The sequence below is a fragment of the Ciona robusta genome, chromosome 5, assembly GCF_009617815.1.
Source record: "Ciona robusta chromosome 5, ASM961781v2".
Lineage (NCBI taxonomy): Eukaryota > Metazoa > Chordata > Ascidiacea > Phlebobranchia > Cionidae > Ciona > Ciona robusta.
Window position 1 is genome coordinate 1,774,064 of NC_143239.1, and position 24,550 is coordinate 1,798,613.

The following is a 24,550-nucleotide window of genomic DNA, read 5'->3' on the forward strand; positions in this document are numbered from 1 at the left end:
TGTTGATCGGCAACCGCTTGATTTATTGATTTGGAAAATGACGCTATCTTGTTTTTACCATAGAGATATTTGTGGGATAGTAAAGTAACGTTGTGTTGCATCTGTCGTCTATAAACAATGTTATAAATTAAACTTTATTATTTGGACAGTGGTATGATAGATAAATAATGAAAATAACACCGAAGGTAAGTATAGTTGTACATAGTTAGCGCATACTGATGCTATATCACCAGGATTATCATGAGTTTTTACTGTCTTTTCCAACTGACTTTAACACACAAACATTGCCCCAAACCAGTACCATAAAATGCTCTAAGTGCGTTTAATTTTCAGATTTTACTTCAGAGGGCACAGAAGCCACTTTTAAATGTTCTACATTTGGATTTAACTCATTTGGGAATTGGTAATTATTTACTTAACTGTTTTAATACTGTGTTGTATTTCTTTGGGTAAATTGTCAAGATAAGTTAAATTGCATATTCCTAAACAAGAACAAGACTAACTAACACAATTATTTACCAACATGTACACATATTTTAACTAAAACTTTTATTTTTTTGGCAAAAAAGGCTATAAACCTTTGAATTTTTCAGTATACAAGTTTTGTTGCCAATTGTTTTTAGAAGTTATTTAAGGAATATGTTATTACGCTGTCACAGGAGCTGTAGAAGGACTTTCTTACTGCCCTAAACTTCAAAGCCTTGACCTCAGTTATAATTGTTTGGAAGAGTTTGAAAATTTTGAATCATGTGTTAACCTGTGGAAACTAAATCTTTCAAATAACAAGGTATATATATATATATGTATATGTGGATAATTGAAATATGATGTTATATATATATATATATATATGTGTGTGTGGATAATTGAAATATGATGGGTTTTACTAGTTCTATATAGAGTTTAATTGAAACATCTACATGGTTATCATCGTTTCATTTTTGATTTAGTATATTTTGTTGTTTAATACCAAAACCTGTTTTAAGCTTGTGAGGTGCATTTTTGTATTGTAACTCATGACAGTGTTTGTATTTTAACCAAGGAAACTTGGTTTGAAGCTCATCGCTGCTACCATTGTGGGTGTCCTTGACCAAGACACTTCACCACAATTGCTCCAACCTAGTGACTATTAATCAGTTGTTGAGATTGTTAGCCATACAGAAAAAAAAAAAACTAAAAGCGCTTAGCCTCAAACTCAATAAATAGCACTCATAAAGTTTATTTCAAATAAGATACTTGTATTATCATTACTTGCCCACACAGGGACAACAAGTTACATTCATTCAGATAAACCAGATTAAGAAAAATGTAATAATGATTGTAGAAATGTCACTTGCTTTATCCTTGCATGGTTGAAAAGCGATAGTGGTTATAATACAGCTGTTTTGTTAGTTTGTTACACACATACCGTACTTGCTTATAATTTGGAAAACATATTAGTGACCACTGGATTGAAGCAATTGTTGTTAAATGTCTTGCCCAAGCACATACGCCCGCAATGGTAGCTGCAACAAGCCTTGAACCCATTACCTCTAGATTTGAGGCAGGCACGTTAACCATTCTGCCAGGCGCCGGACAAAGGCATGTCCAAGAATTTAATAAGGAGGGGGCCGCAAGTTTTTGTTAAAAAAATGAACGCGTATAAAACTTGCTTGATAAAAACATACCCTGACTAACATAAATATTCAGGCACATAATAGAAACACGTAAGATTGGTTTCAAACTACAATAATATGACTTCTTTACTGTTTTTTAGGATAAGGAGTTCTAATTTTATAAAAAGGAAAAGTTATTTTTTATTTTTTTTAAATAATTTTAAAAGAGGGGTAGAAGGCCCCCGTGACTCCCCCTGCCCTTGTATACGCCCCTAGTGCCGGATAATGATGTTCCCCAATCGTAGACCTATTATTGTACTGATTGTATTTTCATTTTAATTTACAACAGATCAAATGTCTTTCATCATTACCACAAATGTTTGCAATTGGAACTTTGGATTTATCAAACAATCTCTTAACTTGGAACGAACTGTCTCACTTACGCAGTATACATATACTGGATCTCAAACTACATGGAAATTCTGTGCTTTCAAGTGTATGTGTATTTTATCTGTCAAGTTTATTTAGCAAATTATATTAAAAATACGGGATTTTCGTTTAAAATATATTGAAATGTATATTATAAAAATTCAAACATACATTATAAGGTATCAGAACTTTGTATTTATTGTATTGATTAATAGACTAGAAGTTCAAAACCTATTGTACACTACTTTAACTTTTGGTACATGAAGGTCTTTAATGCGGTACACAAGCGACTTATTTAAGATTACTAATCAAATAAATTAACAGTAAATAAAATTAAAGCATAAATATTCTGTGTTTTTGGCACAAGGTCTCTGTTGAAAGTAAAATTGTTTTACGAGTGGAAAAAATAGCATAACTGTATATACTGTTTATTTCTTAGGACACCTACTACAGACTACATGTTATAGATTGTTTACCCAATGTGTGGATGTTGGATGGAAGGTTGGTAACAACAGCTGAGCGTCTTCAAGTTCATCACTTTTTTCATGACTCGGCCCTTTCACGCCATCCAGTGGTAAATAATATGAGCCGCATTATCTTTAATACTATTTTTTCTATGTCTTACTTTGGTGTGAATTTTTACATTTGTATTATAAACAGTTTTTCCACTGTTGTGTTGCAATTATTTGTTTACTTTTAGTGGCTGTCCATTTACAAACTGTTCATTACATCGTTTCAATACTTGGGTCTTTGCAAATTTTAAAATGATTTTGCAAGTTTTAATGATTTATGGCTTCCATTATTTTTCGGAACAGTATTTTAAGTTTACCCCTGCTTCCCCACCTGGATGTCCACCTCCACTATAAGTTTAGGGCAATAGGAGAATACTTTATGTCCCAAATGAATCAACGTAACTTGCTTTATTCTTCGGATGGCGGGGAAACGACAGTCGTTATAAAACAGGTGTTCTGTTTCATACACTTAATGCCAGTTTACAACTTACCATGTATAGTACTTTGTAGGTAAATATTTTTTTGTTCTTTTATGTATGGCTAGGTTGAAACAATTGCCATTAAGTGTCTTGCACAAGAATGCATACGCCCACAATAATAGCAAAGCCTAGCCTTGAACCCATTACTTCTGGGTTAGAGGCAGGGAGGTTAACCAACTGTGCCACAATGCCGCATCTTGTACAAATATGACTTTCCTAATTTTATTTCAGAGACGTAAATTAACCGAGAAAACGATTCTTTCCACGAAATCCAATGATGGGTCAATATATGGATGTAGAACGTATGAATTCACTGCAGGTTTTTCTGTCAGTGAGCATCAAACTAGTGGTAAGGAAAATCAAATCCTGGTCAGTTCACATGCAATAAATTTAAGGGTTTGTAAGGTAAACGTCATGTTTTTTTTAACAAAATCTGAGGTGACATTGTTAAAATCTGATTACCAGAACTTTGAAACATCCATAGTTGCCAAACATAGGGAACTTCCTTGATAAATGTGGTAAAACATCATACTTTGATTATGCTTGTTTGTTTGGGCACTGAACACCAGGGTAAAAGCTAGTATACATTTAAAAATAGGTTGTTAAAAAATATTATGTCGCCCTATGTTTTAAAAGTCTCTCTGACATGTCACCTCAATCACTCCCAAGGTTACATTGTAGGTTTGTAACTAAGTTGTATGGATAAGAATTTAATCTTGTGGCTATTTTTGGTTGGAAGTTATGTATTTGGGATTTTGACTAGACATGTTTAAATGTACTAGGTAGCATGTTTTTATAACTAAATCAACTAATGCACTTTATAAATAAGTGATTATAATTTCCTAATTATACATTTGTTTAATTTATTCAAATTAAGTGTATATTTGTTTAATTTATTTCAGAAACCGATAAACGAAGGTTAGCATTCTTGGCCCAGCAGTTCACGAAAGATCTTTGCATTGTTAACAGAAGAATGGAAAAAGTGTTGGAACAATTGCCAGGCAATTGGCTGCATCATATAATTGTTAACAGGTTGTGAGGTGTATGGCTGTTACAATAAACCGACGAAAATAACTTTTCATAAATTTTCAGACATTCCCAAACCGAGAGGTGTAACATGTTACTTCTGCTCCTTGTTTCTTATTTGGAATTTGATTTGCCGTTTGAGTTAGTGGCTCAAACTTTATCTGTGAGCAAACTGAATCCACTGTAAGATATTAATATAAGTTACCTATCATTTTAAATATTTTTTTTTTTTAAATAACATTATTTTTTTGTGATGTGTTTATTTGAAATTGAACTTTTTGTATTTTTTTTTTTGGTTAAATTTTTGATGTTTTTTTGGCATTAATTTATGTAGTAAATACTTTTATTCTAGATTTAAAGTGATTTTTTTATAAGCATGTTATGTTTTATGTACAAGATTCGGAGTAATTGCTGAAATCTTTACCATATGATCTCACCTATAAAATAATATATGCCTTTCGTTCAATGTTTATTTTTTGAAGGTTTGGAATCGATACCGATCTTTTATTCAAACTGGATTCACAATCCACAATAGAGGTTGTGAGCTTGCTTGTCAGTGCTTGCAAGCTTGATCGAGAGATTCTTCGCACAGATAAAAACAAAGGAAAGTTTGGAGGATTATACGACAAATTATATCTATGTTTGTATCACGCCGTGGCTCATCTCATTGTTACAAAAGATAAACAAAGGAATATAAACACAAGAGGTATTTAATGTATGTTTATATAAAGTAAAGTGTGTCCTAGTGAATTTCTCATTCATCTAGATTGTTTTTTTCAGTGTTGTAGAAAAGTGTTTAGCGCGCCTGCCTGTAACCCAGAGGTAATGGGTTCGAGGTTCGAAGTGGTCACTAATGGTTTGTCCAAATTATCAGTCATACATAAACATTGAAAAAATCCCCCAAAAAATAATCACTCATAAAGTTAAATACATGGTAACTCGTAAGCCTGCACGAGGTGTTAAACCCGTGTGATAACGACTGTCGTTTTCCGGCTACGGGAGGATAAAGTAAGTTACTTTCATTCATTCATACTATCAACATTAATAAATTGTGTTACACTCCAATAACATATATGTGTTTTATTCTACACAGCTTTTAAACAGAATCCAACAAGATCAAATTATCGCTTAGCAAGACCGCATACAGCTCCACCAAGTTATAAGTGAGAATTTTCCTATAGATTATATTTTTATGTAAGACTAAAGTATTGGTATTGGGGCAACACCCTAAATCGCAGCATTCGCAGATTCCCTAGAATGCCTAATAGTAAGACGACACACACATAGAATGTAAACACTAAAATAATATTATTGGGTGTAAATAACAAGTTCGTTTTTCAAAAAAACAAATTTGTTTTAAAAAATCTTTAATGTATTTGTATAGTCCTGTAGGGTAAGATGGGACACTTTTAGCTCATAATATCCAAATATCCTGAATGTGTTTTAAACAATTAACAACGGTCTATGGAAGTCGTGAGAATAGAGTTTTATAATTTTTTGAATGTTCTTTGTTTACTACCAAATGGGACTAGAAAATAGAATGAAACGGTGTCCCATCTTCCCTCAGTCTACTATATAATAAATAGTCTGTTCTATAAAGGTTAGGTGATGACTTACAGCAAAGTGTGCCACAATCCCTGGGGTTGGCCAGGGTTGGCTTTTACGCTGTCAATAAAATGTAAAAACATGACCCGAATATAACCATTAATAAAATGATAGAATATACCATTTTTGTTTTTTTTTTACAGGAACAACAAGACATTGAACAATGTTTCTAAAACTGATCACCGAGCATTGGTTGAATGGAAAACACATCAATGCTTGCTGGCATCGGAACTTGTCCTTCTACTCAGTGTTGTTCCATCTTTCTATCATTATATTTCAGCTAATCATACTGGAATCTGTAAAGTTCTGTTCATTGCAACTGGTGATGCAAAGCTTGCTTCTCATCTCAGTCTCATTGCTGAGCAACTTGCTGTGAATGGGGTCAGTGTATTAGTTAGTGCTGCTGTGTTTGTTTGTATAATCTGGGTTATTTTTCTATAGGGTGATGTAAGCATACTGTATAAGGAGATATGCAAAAGTGTGATGTACAGAATTGAAAGTGCTGTAAAAGGGCAAACTTCAAATCTAAGCGTAAGTATTCTCTATGTCTACGGCTGATGCTATCTTTTATATTATGTTTTTAAAAACCAGTCTTTTTCTGGAATAAAAATTTCAAATACTAGATAATAACCAACGTTTTGTTTTTCATGCAGCAAAACTTATGTTTTTTTTAAATAAAATATAAGTGTAGTTTTCGCTCGAAATGTATCAGTATACTTACAACTTCCAATGGGTGTGTCTGTGTCCTGTGCAATAGAACATCCAAGATATACAATGAAATATGTTATAACTATGAGTTGTTCCACCATGCATGGATAAATAAGTGCTAAAATTTGAATTAAAAATAAAAATTGTTTTCCCCAAATTGCAGATACCAAAATGTGATAATTGGACTTCCCCTTTGCTTTCCCAACAATGTGAAAAAACAGAGCAAGGAAAATATATATTAAACACAGCTAATGCATTTCCTAAACGTCCCAAATCTGCAATACTTGCTTCAGGAGAACATCTAACTTCAGGAAGAAGGTTATTGCAATTTAAAAAAGTTGTAATTAGTAGTTGATATAACATGGGTGTTCTGTTTCATACACCTCATGTACTGTAATGGGTTACCAGTAAGGAACTTTGTGCGTTGTTCTTTTTATGAACTTTTTCACTTTTATTCCGGTGATGTAGCACAGTTGGTTAGCGTACCTGCGTCAAACCCAGAGGTGATGGGTTTAAGGCTCGTCATTGCTACCATCGTGAGCGTATGTGTGCGTGGGCAAGACACTTAACAGCAGTTTCTTCAATCCAGTGGTCACTAACGAGTTGTCCAAATTATCAGCCACATAAAAAATGAAAAATCAACAAAAAATAATCACCCACACAGTAACATACTTGGTAACTCGTAAGCTGGCATGAGGTGTATAAACATGTATGTGTTATAACAACTGTCCTTTTCCGGCTACGCGAGGATAAAACAAAAAAAAACATTTATATTCTATATAGGTAACTATTTGGAAATCTCATTAGTGACCACAGGATTTTGGCAGTAAACGTGAAGTGTCTTGTACTCTTGTTCAAAGACACACGCCCACAATTTATAAAGCTTGTAACTTATTATTCTTTGGTTACCATGCAAGCGCTTAAACCACTAAACCCCAGAATTTATTTATCCAAAAACTAATTTCTTCCAGTCGAATTGTATCAAGATCCAACAGCACACTTCACAGAACGACTCCTACCTTGTCCCTCGGTTCAGATGTTTTGCTTGGAGCTCAAAATCTTGCCAGGGTCATTGCTCTACCAGATCAGAATGTTGCTTTAGTTCAAATGGATGCAGTTCCAGGTAGTTTAAAAAAGTTAGATTTTGACAGGAAAGTTTGAAAAAGTTTTTCTACATTAGATTTTGACATATTCTATTTCTGTCATAGATTAAGATGTCTATGATAAATGTAAGATATCTATGTTGGACCTTAAATGTTAGAAATTCTTTAAAATGTTTGCAGCCGAAAAAATGTTTATGACAGTAAAAATTATCATAATATTCTTAGTTGCATCTATGCTAAGTGATTAAAACAAATCTATTATTATTTAATATATTTTGATTTTGACCATATTATCTCAATTATTTTGGGGTTTAAAATAATCTATCACTAAAAAATTGCCTTAATTTATATTTGATGAAAAATTGTTGATTGTTTTTAGCATCAAATGGTTCAGTGGTTATCCACAGCAGTAATGCTGATGCTCATTATTCATACATTGATACTGAAAAACTTGAATATGATTTGTATGCAAGATATTGGAAACCTGTGGGTTCAGTTGGTGATAAAGTAACACTTCAAATAAAATCACCATCTACAGGTAAATGTAAAAGTTTTTGGAAATGCTTGAACAAGGGAATGACTGTTTGCTTAAAATAAATAACTTATTTATTTTCTTGGGAGTTATAACACAAGCAGCCTATTCCCTGCAACTTTATGGGTGATTGTTTTCTGGGGGATAATTTCCTCTGTATGGCTGACAATTTGGACAACTCATTAGTGACCACTGGGTTAAAAAAGTACAATTAAGTGTCTTGGTCAAGGACAAATACAACATGTGTGTCTTGGTCAAGGACAAATACAACATGTCTTTAACATTTTACTTCAAATTGAATAATTTAATTTTCAAACTAGGTGTCATCAGCGATAATCAAAAGTCAAATGTGCAATCTGGACAGAAGGAAAAGAAACCTAACATGGAAACGGCATTAACTCTTTACAATGAAAACAAACTTGGTGGTGAAGGTGTATATAAAGGATTGAATCTACAGAAACCTCTCTCTACTGTGTTTTGTGAAAAAATGCAAGTTAATATTACTGATGCTATTGAGCAGTCAGGAATTCAAAATCCAGATTTGAGAAAAAAGTTTCCATTAATACCTGGAAATGATGTTCCTACGTTTCTCACACAAACTCACGCATGTGATTCATATCGTGAGAATGAAAAAAATGGTTCAGTGAAAAATGATTCACGTGATAGGGATATGACGAAATATGAAACACACGATGAAAATTTGGTGAAAAATTATTCACGTGAATTGGATGGAATAAAGTTTAAACCACACGATGAAAATTTGGTGAAAATTGATTCACGTGAATTGGATGAGTTGAAATATGAACCACATGATGAAAATTTTGTGAAAAATGATTCACGTGAAATGGAAGGGATGAAACATGAACCACAGGATTCTGTAAAAGAAATGTTAAATAATCAAGATGGCACTGAAGAAAATTCGGAACCAGATAAAAGACAACAAGTTGTGTCCATACCTATCACTGTGTAAGTTGATTAACTTGTGTGGTAACCTATAAGTGGGCACAAGTGTATGAAACAGGATGCTTGTGGTATAATGACTGTCTTTGCCCCCGTTATACAAGATTTAGTTGCATTCATCAATCAAAGTTGTTGGTCATTCAATAATCAATATTTTATGTTAGACCTAACAATGAATTATTTCCATTCGGTAAAAAATACTGAGAAAATGGCTGACTTAGTTGTAAGTGCAAATTTCATAATTCATTGTTTTCAATGTTTGAAGGAATTCCGTTAATATGATTGCTTTGTATATTTCAAAGACGCTTCTTTTTTTTAATTAATTGTAGATCCCTGCATTTAAAACCACCAAATCAGTTGCCTACTGAAATAAAATGACTAAGAAAAACTTTATTAAGTAATACAGATATAATTTTAAACAAAGTTTTATTTCAGGCCCCAAACGAATGTTGAGAATGTAGCTGAAGAAGAAAGTTTGCAACCAAATATAAATGAAGTAGATTCCATTCAACATGGTGTAAGACATGATGATGGTAACCTTCTTTATAGCAACCCTCCAACCCATACAGACCAAGGTATACTAATCATAGTATTTTTGTTCGGGGTCGTTACTAGTGATGGTCTCTCCTAACTCAGAGGTAATGGGTTCAAGGCTCGACGTTGCTACCATTGTGGGCGTATGAGTCCTTGGACAAGACACTTAACGACAATTGCTCCAACCCAGTGGTCACTAATGGGTTGTACAAATAATATTCCATGCAGAAATTTTTTTTTTTTAAAGTTTAATAGAAATGTGTCCCAAACATTTTAAACTCAGATTGCAATAAATGTAGTTGCATTTGCTTTAATGAAATTAAGTTTTCTGATTTCAAAAGTCTAGCTACAGCAGTAGTATATATTGCTAATGATTATATTTTTATTTATTTTTTTGCAATATGATTATTTTTTATATCTGTATTGTATTGTAATACTATCAACGAATATTTTAAAAAGTTCTAAAATGTTGTTGTATTTTTTATAGTAGGTAAACTTGAAGCTACTAAAGTCCAACAACATTTATCACACAGACGAGCTCACAGTGCAAGAGTTCGTAAAATTCCAATATCAAAGTAAGTTGAACAATCTATGTTTTTAAAATTTGTTAAGAAAAGTATCAACTTTTTTTAATATGAATCTTGTCATTTACACTTTTTTCGGGATATGTCGACATAAACTACATGTTATATATATATATATATATATATATATATAAAAAACTGATATAAAATGGGGAGGGGGCAAAATTTCTGCAATAAACAAATGAACAGTTGTTAGCTGGCCTGCCTTTAACTCAGAGGTTACAGGTTCAAGGCTTGTCGCTGCTACCATTGTGGGCATATGTGTTCTTGGCCAACATACTTAGAGGCAGTTGCTCCAACCCAGTGGTCACTTATGGATTGTCTGTTAGCAAAAAAATATATTCAAAACGGAATGTCATGTCAATGAATCAAAAAAAAGCTTTTTTTTCAGTGAGGTGGCAAGAAAATCCCGACCATCAAGTGCCGTGATATCACGACAAAAACAAGTCATGTTTCATGAAAACGTTGATCACCGTGAGTTTGAATCACGACCTGGGAGTGCTTCATCATTTCAACTTCGTCGAACAGAGGCATGGAGGTCTTCTGCATCATCTGGATCAGGATTTGGAATCGCCCCGGAAAATTCACTTCATGAGCTGATTGTGGACAAAATATCAAACAAAGGTTAGAATTTTTTAACATGATTACTTAAATACCTACCTTATTATGTAAGAATGCATGTCCAGTGCTTACTTTAGTATAAAGTAGTTGCTTTTTGTGCTAAACCAGGATTGACTCAACTCTTTTCTCTTTGGAAATTTTTTCTGAAAAAGAATAGTTGAGAAAATGTTTGAAACATTTAATATTCATCTTACCTGTAATTTAATTAAAACATTTTTTCGTGACAAATCCTGTCAATCTGGCCTTAATCTAATGCTCATGAAGTTGTACAATTCTTGTACTAAATATAAATCAGAATTAAGTTCTACGAAATATGTAACAGTCAAGAAACAAGTCCGAAAAAAGGACTTTTTTTAAATACATTTTTTTTAACTAAAGAGGCATAATCTGTCGCTTAAAATAGTCGGTCTCTTTACTTAAAATAAAAAACAGGTTTTCTATTTCTTTACAGTAAAGTTGGGCAAAGGAATAAAGATTCCACCACAGAGACCAACTTCTCCTGACCATCCACACATTGATATTGTTCAAATAAAACGATTAAGCAAGGAGAAATTATTGTCACCAGCATCCTATAGTATAAAGTCACCAATATCTGGTGGCCCAAAGATTAAAGGTACTTACAGTTTCACTTAAAGCAGATAAGTCTAACTGCTACAGTTCCTGAAAACGTTCTGGCTTAGACACTCGTGATGTATATGATACCAACATACATGGTTCAAATTAGACAACCATGTGATTAAACTCTTATCTTTTTTATTTATACATTCCATTCTATATGGGTTAGGCCCTACAGAAATATGCTGAAGTTGGCCCATTTTTTGTTACATTAGATAAATATGCTACAATTGTTTTATTAAATGTCTTACTACTATATTATAATTGTTTGATGTAATAGTCAGTAGTCACACCTTTTATTTAATGTACTCGTGTTTTTACGTTAAGCAGTTATAACAACAGATATTTTATTTGTAATAACCACTTTTTGTATATTACTGCTTCTTTGCCAACACTGCAAGAATAAAAACTAAAGTTGATTTATCATTTGCAGGTAGATTACTGTCAACAAGTCGATGGCTAGCAGAAGGTCGCAATGTTCACAAAGAAAAAGAAGAAATAAAGAAATGTTTCACTTCTCCTCGTTTACCTGGTTATCTTGTGGGTTCAAATATGTTTCCAACGAACACAGAAAGGTTAGAAATAGTTGTGATAGGAACTACTAACCGAAATTGTAACTCAACCTTTTATTCTGCCGCCCAAATATTAGGCATACAGTAGTGACAAATCTACTAGCTTACCATATAAAAAACATATACAATAAGAGGCAAAAAGCTTTGTGAACTAATGTGATTGTTGACCTAATGGCAACGCAGCAGATGAGAAGCACAGACCAAAATAAGACGAAATGCGATAATTTCAAAGTGATTTAAAAGATTTTATATTCTGTTTCAAATACTAGCGCCGTGATAGAGCGCCTGCCTGTAACTCAGAGGTAATGGGTTTAAAGCTTGTCGCTGCTATCATTTTGAGCGTGTATGTCCTCAGGCAAAACACCTAATGACAATTGCTCCAACCCAGTGATCACTAATGGGTTGTCAAATGCAGCCATACTTAATTAATTAAAAAAATAAAATAAAAAAGTACCATACATGGTAAGTCGTAAGCTGGCATGAAGTGTATGAACACCTGACGTGAAAATAAAGCAAGTTACTTTCATTCATTCAATGTAATATATTCTATATTCACAGCACCAGTACAAGACAATCAAAACCATTCCACCACCTTCTATCAAGTTACCAACGTAACAATAGAAATCAAAGTGTCTCGAGTTCATCACTTGGTGGAGCACTTGTATGGCATCGACCACAGTTCTCTGCACTCGGTGAATTAAGAAAATTATCAGCGAAGTCAAATCTCCCAAGAAAACGACAAGCAAGACCATTTCTTCATAAATGAGATTACCTTATTTTTATAAAACTTAGTTACCTGTATTCTCACTGTGAAAACTCCAATTTTCCTAACACTAGATTTCCTAATGTAGATTCCTATACTGCTTGCATTAGTACTTGCCTGCGAACGCTAATAACCATAGGTTTATTAATATTGTTCATGAAATACACGCTGTTACTTTGTACAAGCATTTGGCTGCATTCTATTCGTGATTAACAGTTAGTCATGTGGTTTTTACCACAAAACCCTCAAAACTCGTAGTTTTCTTAAATCTCGCATCCGGAGCATCAATGCTTGCTCTTTCTCTTCTTCTTCCTCTCCCTGGATCTCGACCTGGATCTCTTTGAACGGTGAGGACTTTTCGATCGTCTACGATCAGGAGTGGAAACTTTGCGACTATATTTTTCTCTCGAGCGAGACCTGGTCCTGAACATGGTCAACATAAACATAAAATTATTTAATCGTTTGTGTTTTAGTTTTTTTTGCAGGCTAGACTAAAAAAAATGTTATAAACTTTGTATTTTTCATTTGAATAATAAATTATACATTTTTGACAGTTTAAAAAAAATTGTAAACTTTGTTTATCCATTTAAACAGCAAAATGACACTCATGGCATACCACGGTAAAAAATATGTCCATCACCCATTAAAATCTCTGCAGCTACAAACATGTTTTTACCTTCCAGAATATTTCTTCTTTTTTGCCGAAAGTGAATATTTTCTCAAAGAATCACTCGATCCATCGCTATCATACGAAACTAACCCTGTGTGACATCATAGAATGTTAAAAAAAACAATCCACCTGTATGGTGCTGTGATTTAGTGGCTAGGTGCCTCCGTTGTTATAAAAACGGTAATCGCTTAATGCTGTTGTGAAAGTGTATTTTTTTAGCCCTAAGTCAGCCACCCAAAAAATAACTCGGCACAAAGGTATATATGTAGTAAAACAGGGGAAGATGGGACATTATTTCATTCTATTTTCTCGTCCAATTTGGTAGTAAACAAAGAACATTCAAATAATAATAAAACCGTATTATCACAACTCCCATACAACGTTGTTAATTGTTTAAAACACAATCAGGATATTTGGACAGTATGTGCTAAAGGTGTCTTGTCTTCCCAAACCCTACTATATAAGTGATATAAAAACCACATAATTCACCTGATCCATGGTGGGAGGGAGTGTCCGAACTTTCTTTATTTTTCTTTCTCCGTTTTTTCTTTGAATGTTCAGAGTCATCCGAATCATCACTACTACTTTGTCCCCTGCCATATTGTGATGGTTAAATGCAAATTACAAAATTACATTGTCCTTGCGTGACCGAAAAATGTTAAACACAGGCAGTGGCGCAGCCAGAAAAAATAAGGTAGAGATTTTATTAAAAAAAATTTCAAAAATATTTTTTGTTAATTATTTTTTTGGGGGGGTTTAAAAGGGGGTGTAGCGACACCCTAAACCCCCCCCCCCCCCGGCTGCGCCACTGAACACGGTGTTCTGTTTTATACACCGCTAGCTTACGAGTTAACTAGTATGTTACTTTATGAGTAATTAATATTTTTTTTGTGGATTTTTTATGTATGGCCGTTAATTTGGACATCTCATTAGTGACCACTGGGTTGGAGCAATTGCCTTTAATTATCTTGCCAAGGACACATACACCCACAATGGTAACAGCAAAGAGCCTTGAAAGCATGATCTCTGGGTTAGAGGCAGACACGCTAACCACTTTGCCATGGCGCTGGTTGTTAAGTTAAGCTGGTTGATTTTGCATCAGGCATTTACCTTCGTTTGTCTTTCTTTCTATCAGAATCTCTATGTCGCATTTTTTCTTCCCGTTCACTTACCTTATAAACATAAAATAATAATAACTGTTATTTCCTCTTCGTTTACGTTAGAGAAAATTTCAAAATATTTTAAACAAAAAAACAGAATATAGCAACAAAACAACAGTTGTTAAAACACGCCTACAATTAAAAACATATTTACATTGAATTGAAAGAAAATAAGCGTGGTCACTACACCTGTCTTGGAAAAAAATAAAATATTATGAACCAAGTCTACCAACATAACGTTATTAAACATAATTTCTACTTTCTCACTTTATCCAATAACTTCTCTCTGTATTGAGAAACTTGTTTAGAAATTGAAACACCCGATTTTCGTTCTCTTTGTCCAGATTCTAATTCATCTTGAAATTTCATCACTTTCACCTAATATTTGTTAAATAACATCAACTTGTAATAATTTCTGCGAATCTAACCCTGATCTGGTGCTCATATAGTTGAACGATTCTTGTCAAGTGAAATATCAGAAGGATCTGGTTATTACGAAAATGTAACAAAATTCAAGTTCAACCAATACCTGTATTAGAGATATTCATTTCGCCTTAATGGCATCGTCAGTCTCTTATTGAAAGAGAGAGAGATTCTATTTGAATGAGAGACTGATGATGCCAAAATAGATATCTAGACGAAATATATATCTCTAATACAGGTATTGGTTGGACTCAATGTTTGTTATGTTTTTTGTAGCAACTTAAATAACATTAGATTTATTTATTTGTTTTAAATATGTATAAAAAGTATATGAGAAAAAGTATGAATTAAAGAGATTAGCTGGTAGATTAAAAAGTTGCTGCTAAACACAAAGCATACTAAGCTAAAACATGGCTAATAAACTGAAAGTGCTGCCTTTAAATCGGTTCTAATTCATCAAAATATAAAACAAACCTCAATTTCACGAAGTTTTGCTCTTTTTGATTCGTCATATTTAAATTCTTGAGCTAAGTTTTCACTCTGGAATATAATAACAATATTTATTTAAACACAATACAGAAATATGGGGAGATATTTAAAACCAGAGAATAAATAAATTATCATCAAGATGCCCACACTTCTAATATGTGTAAACATATAAATATTACATTTAATTAACAATTATCATAAACAGCAAAATCTTTTGAAAAAAATAAATGTCACGGGCCAAAGATATGAAATATTTACATATTTTTGGGTTTTTTTTGTTTTTTTTTATACGAAGTACCTTGTCAAGGACCTGGAATTTAAGCCAGATTTGGCCAATACCCCAAAACCCAAGAGACCATTAGATCCTTTGTGAGACCGGTGCCACAACACCGTATCACACTGTATCGCACTCAGACTCGTGTTTTTTGCACTGTATTTTTTATGCTTATGTGCTTACGAGTACCACACTTTTTCAGTATTTAGTTAGTTAGCTATACAACTGTTAGATTGGAATTTTAATAAGGCATGCAAAAATATATCAAGAACCTTTAACAAATAGTATCATGCAATAGAAACAAAGTAAAAATTATACGGCTATAGGTATATACACACAACACCCGTGCATATAGTAGGGTGGGGGGAGATGGGACACCTTTTTATCGATTTTCTCGTCCCATTTGTTAGTAAACAAAGAACATTAAAAAATTATTTAACTGCATCCAGGAGACTCCTACAGACCATTGTTAATTGTTTAAAACACTATCAGGATATTTGGATGTGCTAAAGACGTCCCATGTTCCCCCACCCTACCATATAATATATTGGGATATATGCATTACGTAAAATGGTAAACATAACTGAATAACACTGAAAACAGTACACATACCACAACAAATAGATAAAAAGGTACATGTGTACTAGTAATGACGAGACCCATATAATTAATAACTAAAGTACCTGTGAATAGGATTCTTCAAGTGGTTCTCCATCATAGTTCTGGTTTTCAAGTTGATCCCACTTGGAAGTTGTCATAGCTTGAGCTTCTACCTCAACAGGATCCACCATCTCCCATTTAGATTGAACAAACCGAGCCTGTGGTTCTTCTGCCACCTTTTTATTTTCCACTGACAGAAAAAAAAATGTTGTATTGAAAGTTACCTTATAAAAACAATATTTTTTTTATTTAGGCACAAAATCTTATTTTATTTAAAATTATTTTTTAAAAACTGTAATTTCAAAAATATATTTTTTTAATAAAATATGCTCCATTGGAATTTTTTTTTTCTTGTACATTTTAGGGACAAAAAACTTTTTACAATAAAAATTGAAAAAAGGAATTTACTAACACAATTTTAATGCTTTTTATTTTTATATATTATTTTGGTACTCTTTACTGCAAATTATCAGGTGTATCTAAATAAGTGAAGTTCAACTTAATTCTATTATTAAATGCACCATATATATATATTATTAAAAAACAACTCTCAAACAAACGTATATTTCATTTCCCCTTTAATTTTAAATTATTGTATAACAACTTTAATACAGTATAAACCAGCGGTTTCCAAACTGGGGTCCGTAGTTTCAGAGGGTCTACAATGTACAGCAAACAGCAATGATTGGGATTTAATAATAAAGCTTTTATTAGTATAGTTTTTGCATTTTTCCTATAGCATTTTTACAGGTCTACCAACCAAAATTTTTAGAAAACTTTCGGAACCGCTGGTATAACAGTATTTTATCAAATGAACAAAATTTATTTCTTGTTACATACATGGCACCCCATCCAGTGGCTCCCCATCAAGAGGCATCCCATCAACATCCACATTATCCATAGGAACACCATCTACATCCTCATCATCTGCTTCATCACTTATTAATGGAAGACCTTCATCTTTAGATACCAACGGTTTTGGTTCAACCTAACAAATATAACATTGTTTAGAAACCAAATTCTATGAAGTATGTAACAAATATAAATTTAGTCTAACAAGTTGTATTCTGTAAGAGAAATACATTCTGCCTAAAAAATAAAATAACTAAATCCATATTTTTCAAAGAACCTGCAAATAAACACGGAATCCGAATGCACAGTCAGACAAGAAAAACTTATACAAAAATTATTAATATGAAAAATGGCATAAACCAGTGATTCTAAAACTGCACTACAACAGTGACGGAAATTTATCAAAACATTTGTTACCAAACTTAGTTTATTTCATACCAAGAACTATGAAGTATTTGTATAACATTAACAATGTGTGTTCTATTCTATTCTGTATGGGTGAGGTCCGTGAGGACCTAGGATTTGGGCCAGACTTGGTCCATTACCCCATACAATGTGTGTTACCATGTATGTACCTTTTAAAAAAAAAAAATTAAACAAAGATATTTTCTTAGGAAAACACAAAAAACAAAAAGACTTAAAAGTTAAAATTTTTATAAAACAAAACAAATATCTTTTTTACCTTTTTCCTTGTTAAAAAATTAGACCTTAAAATTTACATAATTATAAAATACCTGTTTCTGGCTTGTTCCGCCCACTAAGCCAAGGAAAGTGTTTTGTAAATGAATAAGCAATTTATCCGGGTATATTGCCCAGTCATCCCATGCTCTAAAGCACGAAAGAATTTTCTGTTTAAATTGCTCGGCTCGTAGACGACTACTGATGGCAACGTGACACAAATGTAAGTCAGTCATTACTTGTTCCAGTTTTGATTCCAACCTTGGTAAATGGAAATCAATATTATACTTTGTTTATTAGGCAATTTAAGTAATAATAATCAGTATGTATCATTTCCGCAAAACTTTTTAGAATGTAGGGAATGAAATGTGCACTTGTTTAAAATAAATTTTATGCAATTTTTACAGATTAATGCAGTGCAGAAAATTTTAGGGTTTGCTGCCCACGGTGTGTATGTCTAATAAACATGATGTACGGTGGTTATAATCATTTTCAGTTGGTTACAATTTATAAAGAATGTAACTTTTGGGTGATGGTTTACTGTAGTTTTTGGGTTGCTGAGGCACTGTTATCCGGGTTGAGGCAATCACTATTATTTTCTTTACTAAAACACAGATTTTTCTAATGGCAGCATTAAACTTTAAACTTAGTATTATACAGGTACAAGAGGAGAGTTGTTTTACAGTTGGTGGCACTATTTGTATGGAATATGTTATGAAACCTTGGATTTACGAGAAATCCAAAGCAACCAGTAATAAGCAAATGTAAACAAATCCAAAACTATTTTTAAATACAATGAATGGTTATATCCTTATTTTCCAATTATAATAATTTGCACCTCTGCAAATTGATTAATTATTCCAGAACATTGTTTTACTAGAAAAGCTACCTTGCTCACTGTTTCTAAAAAATAAAAACTTACTGTTTTCTAAAAAACGAAGCGTTTGCAACTTTTGCAGATGAGTTGTGCAAGATATCTGATATCAAGTAGAGCCGTGCAATTTTCTTTGTAAGTGGGGTTTCAAGGATTGATAAACTTTCAGCCAAACATTCAACGATTTCTTCTGCGCACTCAGCATGTTGGAGACAGAACACCATCGCGTCACCGATCAACTTTTGCCGAGGTAAAAGGCTTCGCAAAATATCCTCAAGTTTGTCTCTTTCACTAAAATAATGGTATTTTTATTTATTTGAAATATATTTAAGTTTTTATGTTCTATATGCATGTTATTATTTGCAGGCCTGGTTCTATGAGGATATACTGCATTAGGACAATTAATAAAATAAATGTTTAAAAAGTAATAAATTGTACACATGTTGATACACAGTACACAATTACCTCACTTAGTAAAAATTAAACCATTCCAGTCACAATTTCCACATACAGTCAACCCTTCCTAATGGAACCACATCTGGACCAAGCCAAACTGGTCCGATTAAGCAGGTAGTCTGATTATTAGGGGATAAACATATTCGTCATATTCAGACCCCCATTTCTCTCTAAACAGTGCACGTGTTTGCGTAATATCAGTGATAGAGAAACACTTACTTTTTTCTCTAAATGCATCAGTGGTCAGGTTAACCAGGGAAGATTACACAAAAAATGGACTTAGATTTATACAAGCGAAAAATGTTCCATTTAAGCGTATATAGGTAGTCCAATTAAAAGTGGACAGTACTTTATATTATACTCATACTTTATGAACTTACTCTTCCTTTAACTCTCCCTTTACTTTATCTGTATCTGCACTTGTAACATCTTGTTCCGATGCTTTAGCCGACTTGTGCATCGGAAATTCATCTTCTGAGTCTGTTTCCTCCAAGCCAGTTGAATATGGGTTTAAAGGAGGTGGCTGCCACAACGATCCACCACGAAATATACGAAATTTTGCCGTGCGATAATTTGTGGGACTCTCCCCCTGTAAAATAATGTTTAGAACATGGTGCGTAGGCGCAATTTCAGGGTTGCTTGGGGTGTCATGTCACCTCCACTTTTGAAACAGGGGTAATATCATTTGTTTAGCACAAAAATTAGAATACCTTTAAGCTGAATTTTATGTGTCAAAACAAAAAGTGAGAGCCAAAGTATATTGCGTGCAGCACATTAATCAATAAGGTTCCCTGTGCTTGACAACTATTAGTGTAACTGCCTTTTAACAAGTCATTTCAGATCACGGATAGCAGAACTTTATACTCAAAAAGATAAGTTTTCATTTTAATATATAATAAATATATACAATACAATTTATGTATTTTAACAATCAGGTCAAAAAGAAACAATAAATAAATCAGTTACATTTGCATCTGTTTACCCAGAACAAAAATCTGGATGTAACATATCGACTGTAGTTTGCCTGTTGATTATTGACTGTAGTTTGCCAATAATTTACAACCATATACAATTATAGTAGTGTGGGGGAAGATGGGACACCTTTAGCACCTAATATTCCAATATCCTGATCATATTTTAAACAATTAACAACGATCTATGGGAGTCGTGAAGATACGGTCTTATTATTCTTTGCTGTTCTTTGTACACTACCAAATGGCACGGGAAAATAAAATGAAAAGGTGTCCTATCTTCCCCTGCCCTACTATACTAAATATAGACATAAACATCTTACATGCAGCACTGAGTAAGTTCTCCAGCGATAATATATATGTGCAGGACTTTTATTATTGAAGAGAAAGCTGAAATACAAAGATGAACTTTAAGTAAACCAGCATATTGTAAATTAAGTATTTTTTTATTAAAAAAATTAAAATTTTAAAAAATACAATAAAATCCTGAAAAAAAAACATCAAAAAACATCAAAAAAAAATTTCTTTTAACAAGTTTAAACATTGTTAAAAGACTTCTACAATAAAAAAAATAAAAATACCAACCGAAACATTGGGTTATTAATTTCCCTGTTCATTATCATGGCTTCAAACATTGGGCCCTCGCGTACAACAAACTCTATCATTCTATGAATCAATGCCAACAAGTTCCTGAAAGAAAAGTTAAATTATGGACCTGCAAAGGCAGGTCTCCAGCCCAGGGTTAAGGCTGGCATGTATTTCTGGAGATTCAAATCATTCAACGTTATTTATTATACATTTGATGAGAAATTTTAAATCATATGAAAAATATTTCAAATGGAAATGGGATATGTTTTAAAATTAAATAAACCAATGTAATTCTTCACACGTATTATCTCATAGTTGCGTTATTATGGTAAAAAATACATAGGACAAGATCAGCTAAAGCGAACCAAAAATGAGCATTGTTAACATGAAGCATTTTCATATTGTTTTTAAAATATTATCATTCGATTTATCAATTTTCATGTTTATAAAAGAAAAAATGTTTTTTTTTTAAATATGTTTAAAAATTGAGAAATAATTTTTAACTACACCAACATTATTGGCTAATATTCTCACACTTGATCCAATGTGTATTAGTAAGGTAGTGATACAACATTGGATATTGTGCATTTATGGAGTGTTAATGAAGAAACCCGAACAGTGATTAAGTTTTATAATACAAACCAAATCCTGTAACTAAAATATGTTATATATATTAAATATTGAAAATATTTGCCGCTGAATGACGATACCTTTCCGTAGGTACTACCACACGCACAACGGAATTTTTCAAGGTCTGTTGTTGAATGTTGAATGCAGGTTCAATCAGATGACACAACGTGGACGGAACATATTTAAAAGTATGATGTGTTGATCAGTTTAAATAAAGTAAAATTTAATTTAAAAAAAAATTTATAGTCGAAAATTTTTTAGTCAAACCTACGTTTTCAAAGTCTTGCTGGTCGACAAACTCTGGAGGGACACCCGGTGCTGGGGGTTTCTTCATGGGATCAAGGGGTTGAGCGTTGAATGGAAGACCAGATGGTGCCGGGGGTAGAGTACGATCAAGAAGAGCTGGGGGTACATACACTGGGTGTGGGGGGATAGGGACAGATTTACCCCAACCTAGTTTCATCTCATAATCGCATATATCTCTTCCTGTAATAATAAAAAATAATTGCAGAAGCATTTAATCATAGCGTTACAAAATAAAGTGTAGTTTCGAAAATTTAAACTTGGTAACTCAAAAAAACCCATACTAGTCTTAAAGATTTTTTTGTAGGGTAAAGGGTAAAGATCCAAATATTTTAATTAAAACAAGTTAAAAAACTATCGGGAAAATCAATTTACATCAATACTTTCATTTAATAATTTGCATTTTTGCCACCCTGGATGCCTACACTGTATTTTAGTAGTTTTAAAAAGATCTTTTTCATACCTTGTAAATGCCTCAGTGCGCGGTCTGCATCTTTTCTCGTCATGAAAGCAACAAACGCACAATTTCGTTCCCTCGCTCTTTCATCTTCAGTACGAGGCCACATTACCTATGATATCGTATTATTCAGTGGAAAACACCTATATTCACCATGTGCTTTCATAAGTAAAAAAAAGTTTAGTCCAGGCCAACCCTGGAATTTGTAGATGACATTATTCGGTATAAACATTAAAAGTCACATCTAAAATGTCCAAATTCTATTCCCACCTCTTGTGCATTTATAGTTTGGCACCTATGCACATTTATGTAACACAGCATGCTACTACATGCCTACATCGCAAAACAGTTCTAACTTAACTGTGATTGTGTTAATAAATAGTTTGACTTGTACCTTTACACTAGCTAATGGCCCATATTTTCCAAACAGTTCACAAAGTTGTTGTTCATCCAATTTTGGATTGACATTTCCCAAGAACAGGTTGGTTGTCATTGGATCACCATTTTCATGGGAGCTTGCCACAAGATCATCCAACACTATATAAAGCAGAAAAATTATTCTGGGTATTAACTATTAATTCTTTATAAAGAATCTTTTGTTCCTAAACTTTTAATCTATATGTAACTTTACATTCTTTTTTTTATTGAAAGGAAAAAAACACACATACATATATATACATTTTTTTTGTGTATATAATTTAATATAAATATATGGATATATAAAACAAAAAGAGCAGAACTGCTGTAAGAGACAGCCATTTTTACCTTTGTACTGAACTTACGTATGTGATTAATTGAAATTTAACACAAAATATTATAAAAAGTTACCTGATGGATCAGCTATGTTGGCCACTATCTTGTCATCTAATGGTTGAAACCTGGATTGCCTTGGTTTATTAAAACTATCTACCATAGGACCTCTTTGCATGGATTTCTTGACACTGTGGCGTTGCTCTCTTTCTTTCTGCATCACCATTAATTCCTCTTTGAATAGTTCTAAATTGCTCTTCTTTTTGTACTCCTTTTTCTTAAGAAATGAATGAATAAATCATTTATTCTGCTGAAACACGAAACAGAAATACATGGTGTGTTTATACCGTGCCAGCTAACAATTTACCATGTATGTATGGCTAATAATTTGATCGGGAAACTATAGTCGTTATAACAAAAGTTCTCTGTTTCCTAGACTTTGTGCCCACTTAAGAGTTACCAGTCATACCACATGTGCAACTTTCCGTTTTTTTTAGAAATAAAAATTGTAAACTTTGTTTAAATACAAACCTTTAGTGTTGGTCGGTCAGGTTTCACAGCAGATTTCGGGGTGATGGGTGAAGAAACGACATTTGGTTTGTGTGTGTCGGGTTCATGTAAGCGAGACTTTGGCTTGTACAGCTTTCCTTTCGTAGTGTCCACTGTACAATTTAAAACAGATTTAATTAAATTGCATTGTTGGTAATGCAATTTTAATAATTTTGGTAACTCTAAGGTGGTAAAAAATTTGGTAACTTTAAAGTAGTGATTTTTTGCTGTATTTAAAATAAAATAAACAAACAAAACACTAATAAAATTGTGCAGAAAGTTAAATTTGTTTGTAGGATTGTTGTTTTTTTGTATTTTTTTATTTTGTGTTGAATTACAGATCTTGTTTTATAATAGGCATTTGACAATTTCTATTTTTTTTCTAAAACTTAAGTAGATTGGTTGTTTCATGGTGTAACTTTGCCTTGAACAATACATCCTTTTATTTTCATATAAGTAGCAATTAAATTACAAAGAAGAAAACGCTGTCCATTTAGAAGTTTACTATAAATAACCAGGACGAATAACATAAACGAACATATAAAGTGAAACCACTCACTAGATTTATCAGGATTAATAACATCTCCTCGTACAAATGTTTTCATGTTTGACTTGCTGCCTTCAAATGAAGCAACAAACTCTTTATAAACCTCTTGCGTCTTCTTGTCTTCTTCTTTCTTCTTAATTTCTTCCTTTTCCCTTTTATTGAGCACATTTTTCGTCACATTCATGCGACCAATGCTGAAAGCTTTCAGCTTGCTGTCTGATATTGCCTGAAAAATATAAAACAATTAACTTACTAACATTTTACCTGCTCAATTTGTAGTTTAAAATACCACAATTTAACTCCAGACTTACCTTCATGATGGTAACGAGTGTGAAAACTTTTCAATGCAGTGGTCACAGTCACAGATTCAATAACATTTCACAGCATATGGCACATAAGTGAAGTTAGCAACTATATTAAACAAAATTTTCCGTCTGTTATATTACCAAAGAATACATGTTACATGGCTTCTAAGACAAGTAATTCAAGTAATTTATACAATTTCTTATTACAGACAATATTTTGCAAACTTTCCACGAGCTTTCTGAAACTGTACAAGTATTACGCGGAATGCGTAAGAT

The 24,550-nt window shown here is 32.8% G+C and overlaps 2 protein-coding genes across 3 annotated transcripts; one reads left to right on the plus strand and one right to left on the minus strand.

Annotated features, from left to right (window-relative positions):
* Nucleotides 1-19: 19 nt before the first annotated feature.
* Nucleotides 20-12,822, plus strand: LOC149735443 (uncharacterized). 2 transcript variants are annotated; one of them, XM_089878534.1, is made up of 22 exons: nucleotides 20-185; nucleotides 334-403; nucleotides 660-787; nucleotides 1,945-2,091; nucleotides 2,464-2,598; nucleotides 3,247-3,364; nucleotides 3,918-4,047; nucleotides 4,108-4,224; nucleotides 4,524-4,747; nucleotides 5,135-5,204; nucleotides 5,790-6,027; nucleotides 6,088-6,177; nucleotides 6,518-6,672; nucleotides 7,326-7,477; nucleotides 7,837-7,995; nucleotides 8,310-8,955; nucleotides 9,385-9,524; nucleotides 9,974-10,058; nucleotides 10,459-10,691; nucleotides 11,140-11,301; nucleotides 11,737-11,878; nucleotides 12,434-12,822. In XM_089878534.1, the coding sequence occupies exons 1-22, from the start codon at nucleotides 168-170 to the stop codon at nucleotides 12,639-12,641; spliced, it is 3,567 nt and encodes a 1,188-aa protein (XP_089734660.1). In that variant the 5' UTR covers nucleotides 20-167; the 3' UTR covers nucleotides 12,642-12,822. The 2 variants fall into 2 exon arrangements, with proteins under 2 accessions (XP_089734660.1, XP_089734659.1); XM_089878533.1 differs by having other exon boundaries at nucleotides 25-185; nucleotides 9,971-10,058.
* Nucleotides 12,761-24,437, minus strand: LOC149735444 (U2 snRNP-associated SURP motif-containing protein-like). The gene is made up of 21 exons (XM_089878535.1): nucleotides 24,281-24,437; nucleotides 23,982-24,195; nucleotides 23,405-23,535; nucleotides 22,952-23,150; nucleotides 22,518-22,660; nucleotides 22,130-22,235; nucleotides 21,635-21,849; nucleotides 21,444-21,487; nucleotides 20,731-20,835; nucleotides 20,469-20,535; nucleotides 19,555-19,763; nucleotides 18,767-19,009; nucleotides 17,901-18,105; nucleotides 17,155-17,302; nucleotides 16,338-16,504; nucleotides 15,366-15,431; nucleotides 14,736-14,846; nucleotides 14,419-14,480; nucleotides 13,798-13,901; nucleotides 13,315-13,399; nucleotides 12,761-13,061 (listed from the first exon to the last, which is right to left on the minus strand). Exons 1-21 carry the CDS (start codon nucleotides 24,284-24,286, stop codon nucleotides 12,923-12,925), a joined length of 2,769 nt encoding a protein of 922 aa, XP_089734661.1. The 5' UTR covers nucleotides 24,287-24,437; the 3' UTR covers nucleotides 12,761-12,922.
* Between the last annotated feature and the right edge of the window lie 113 nt (nucleotides 24,438-24,550).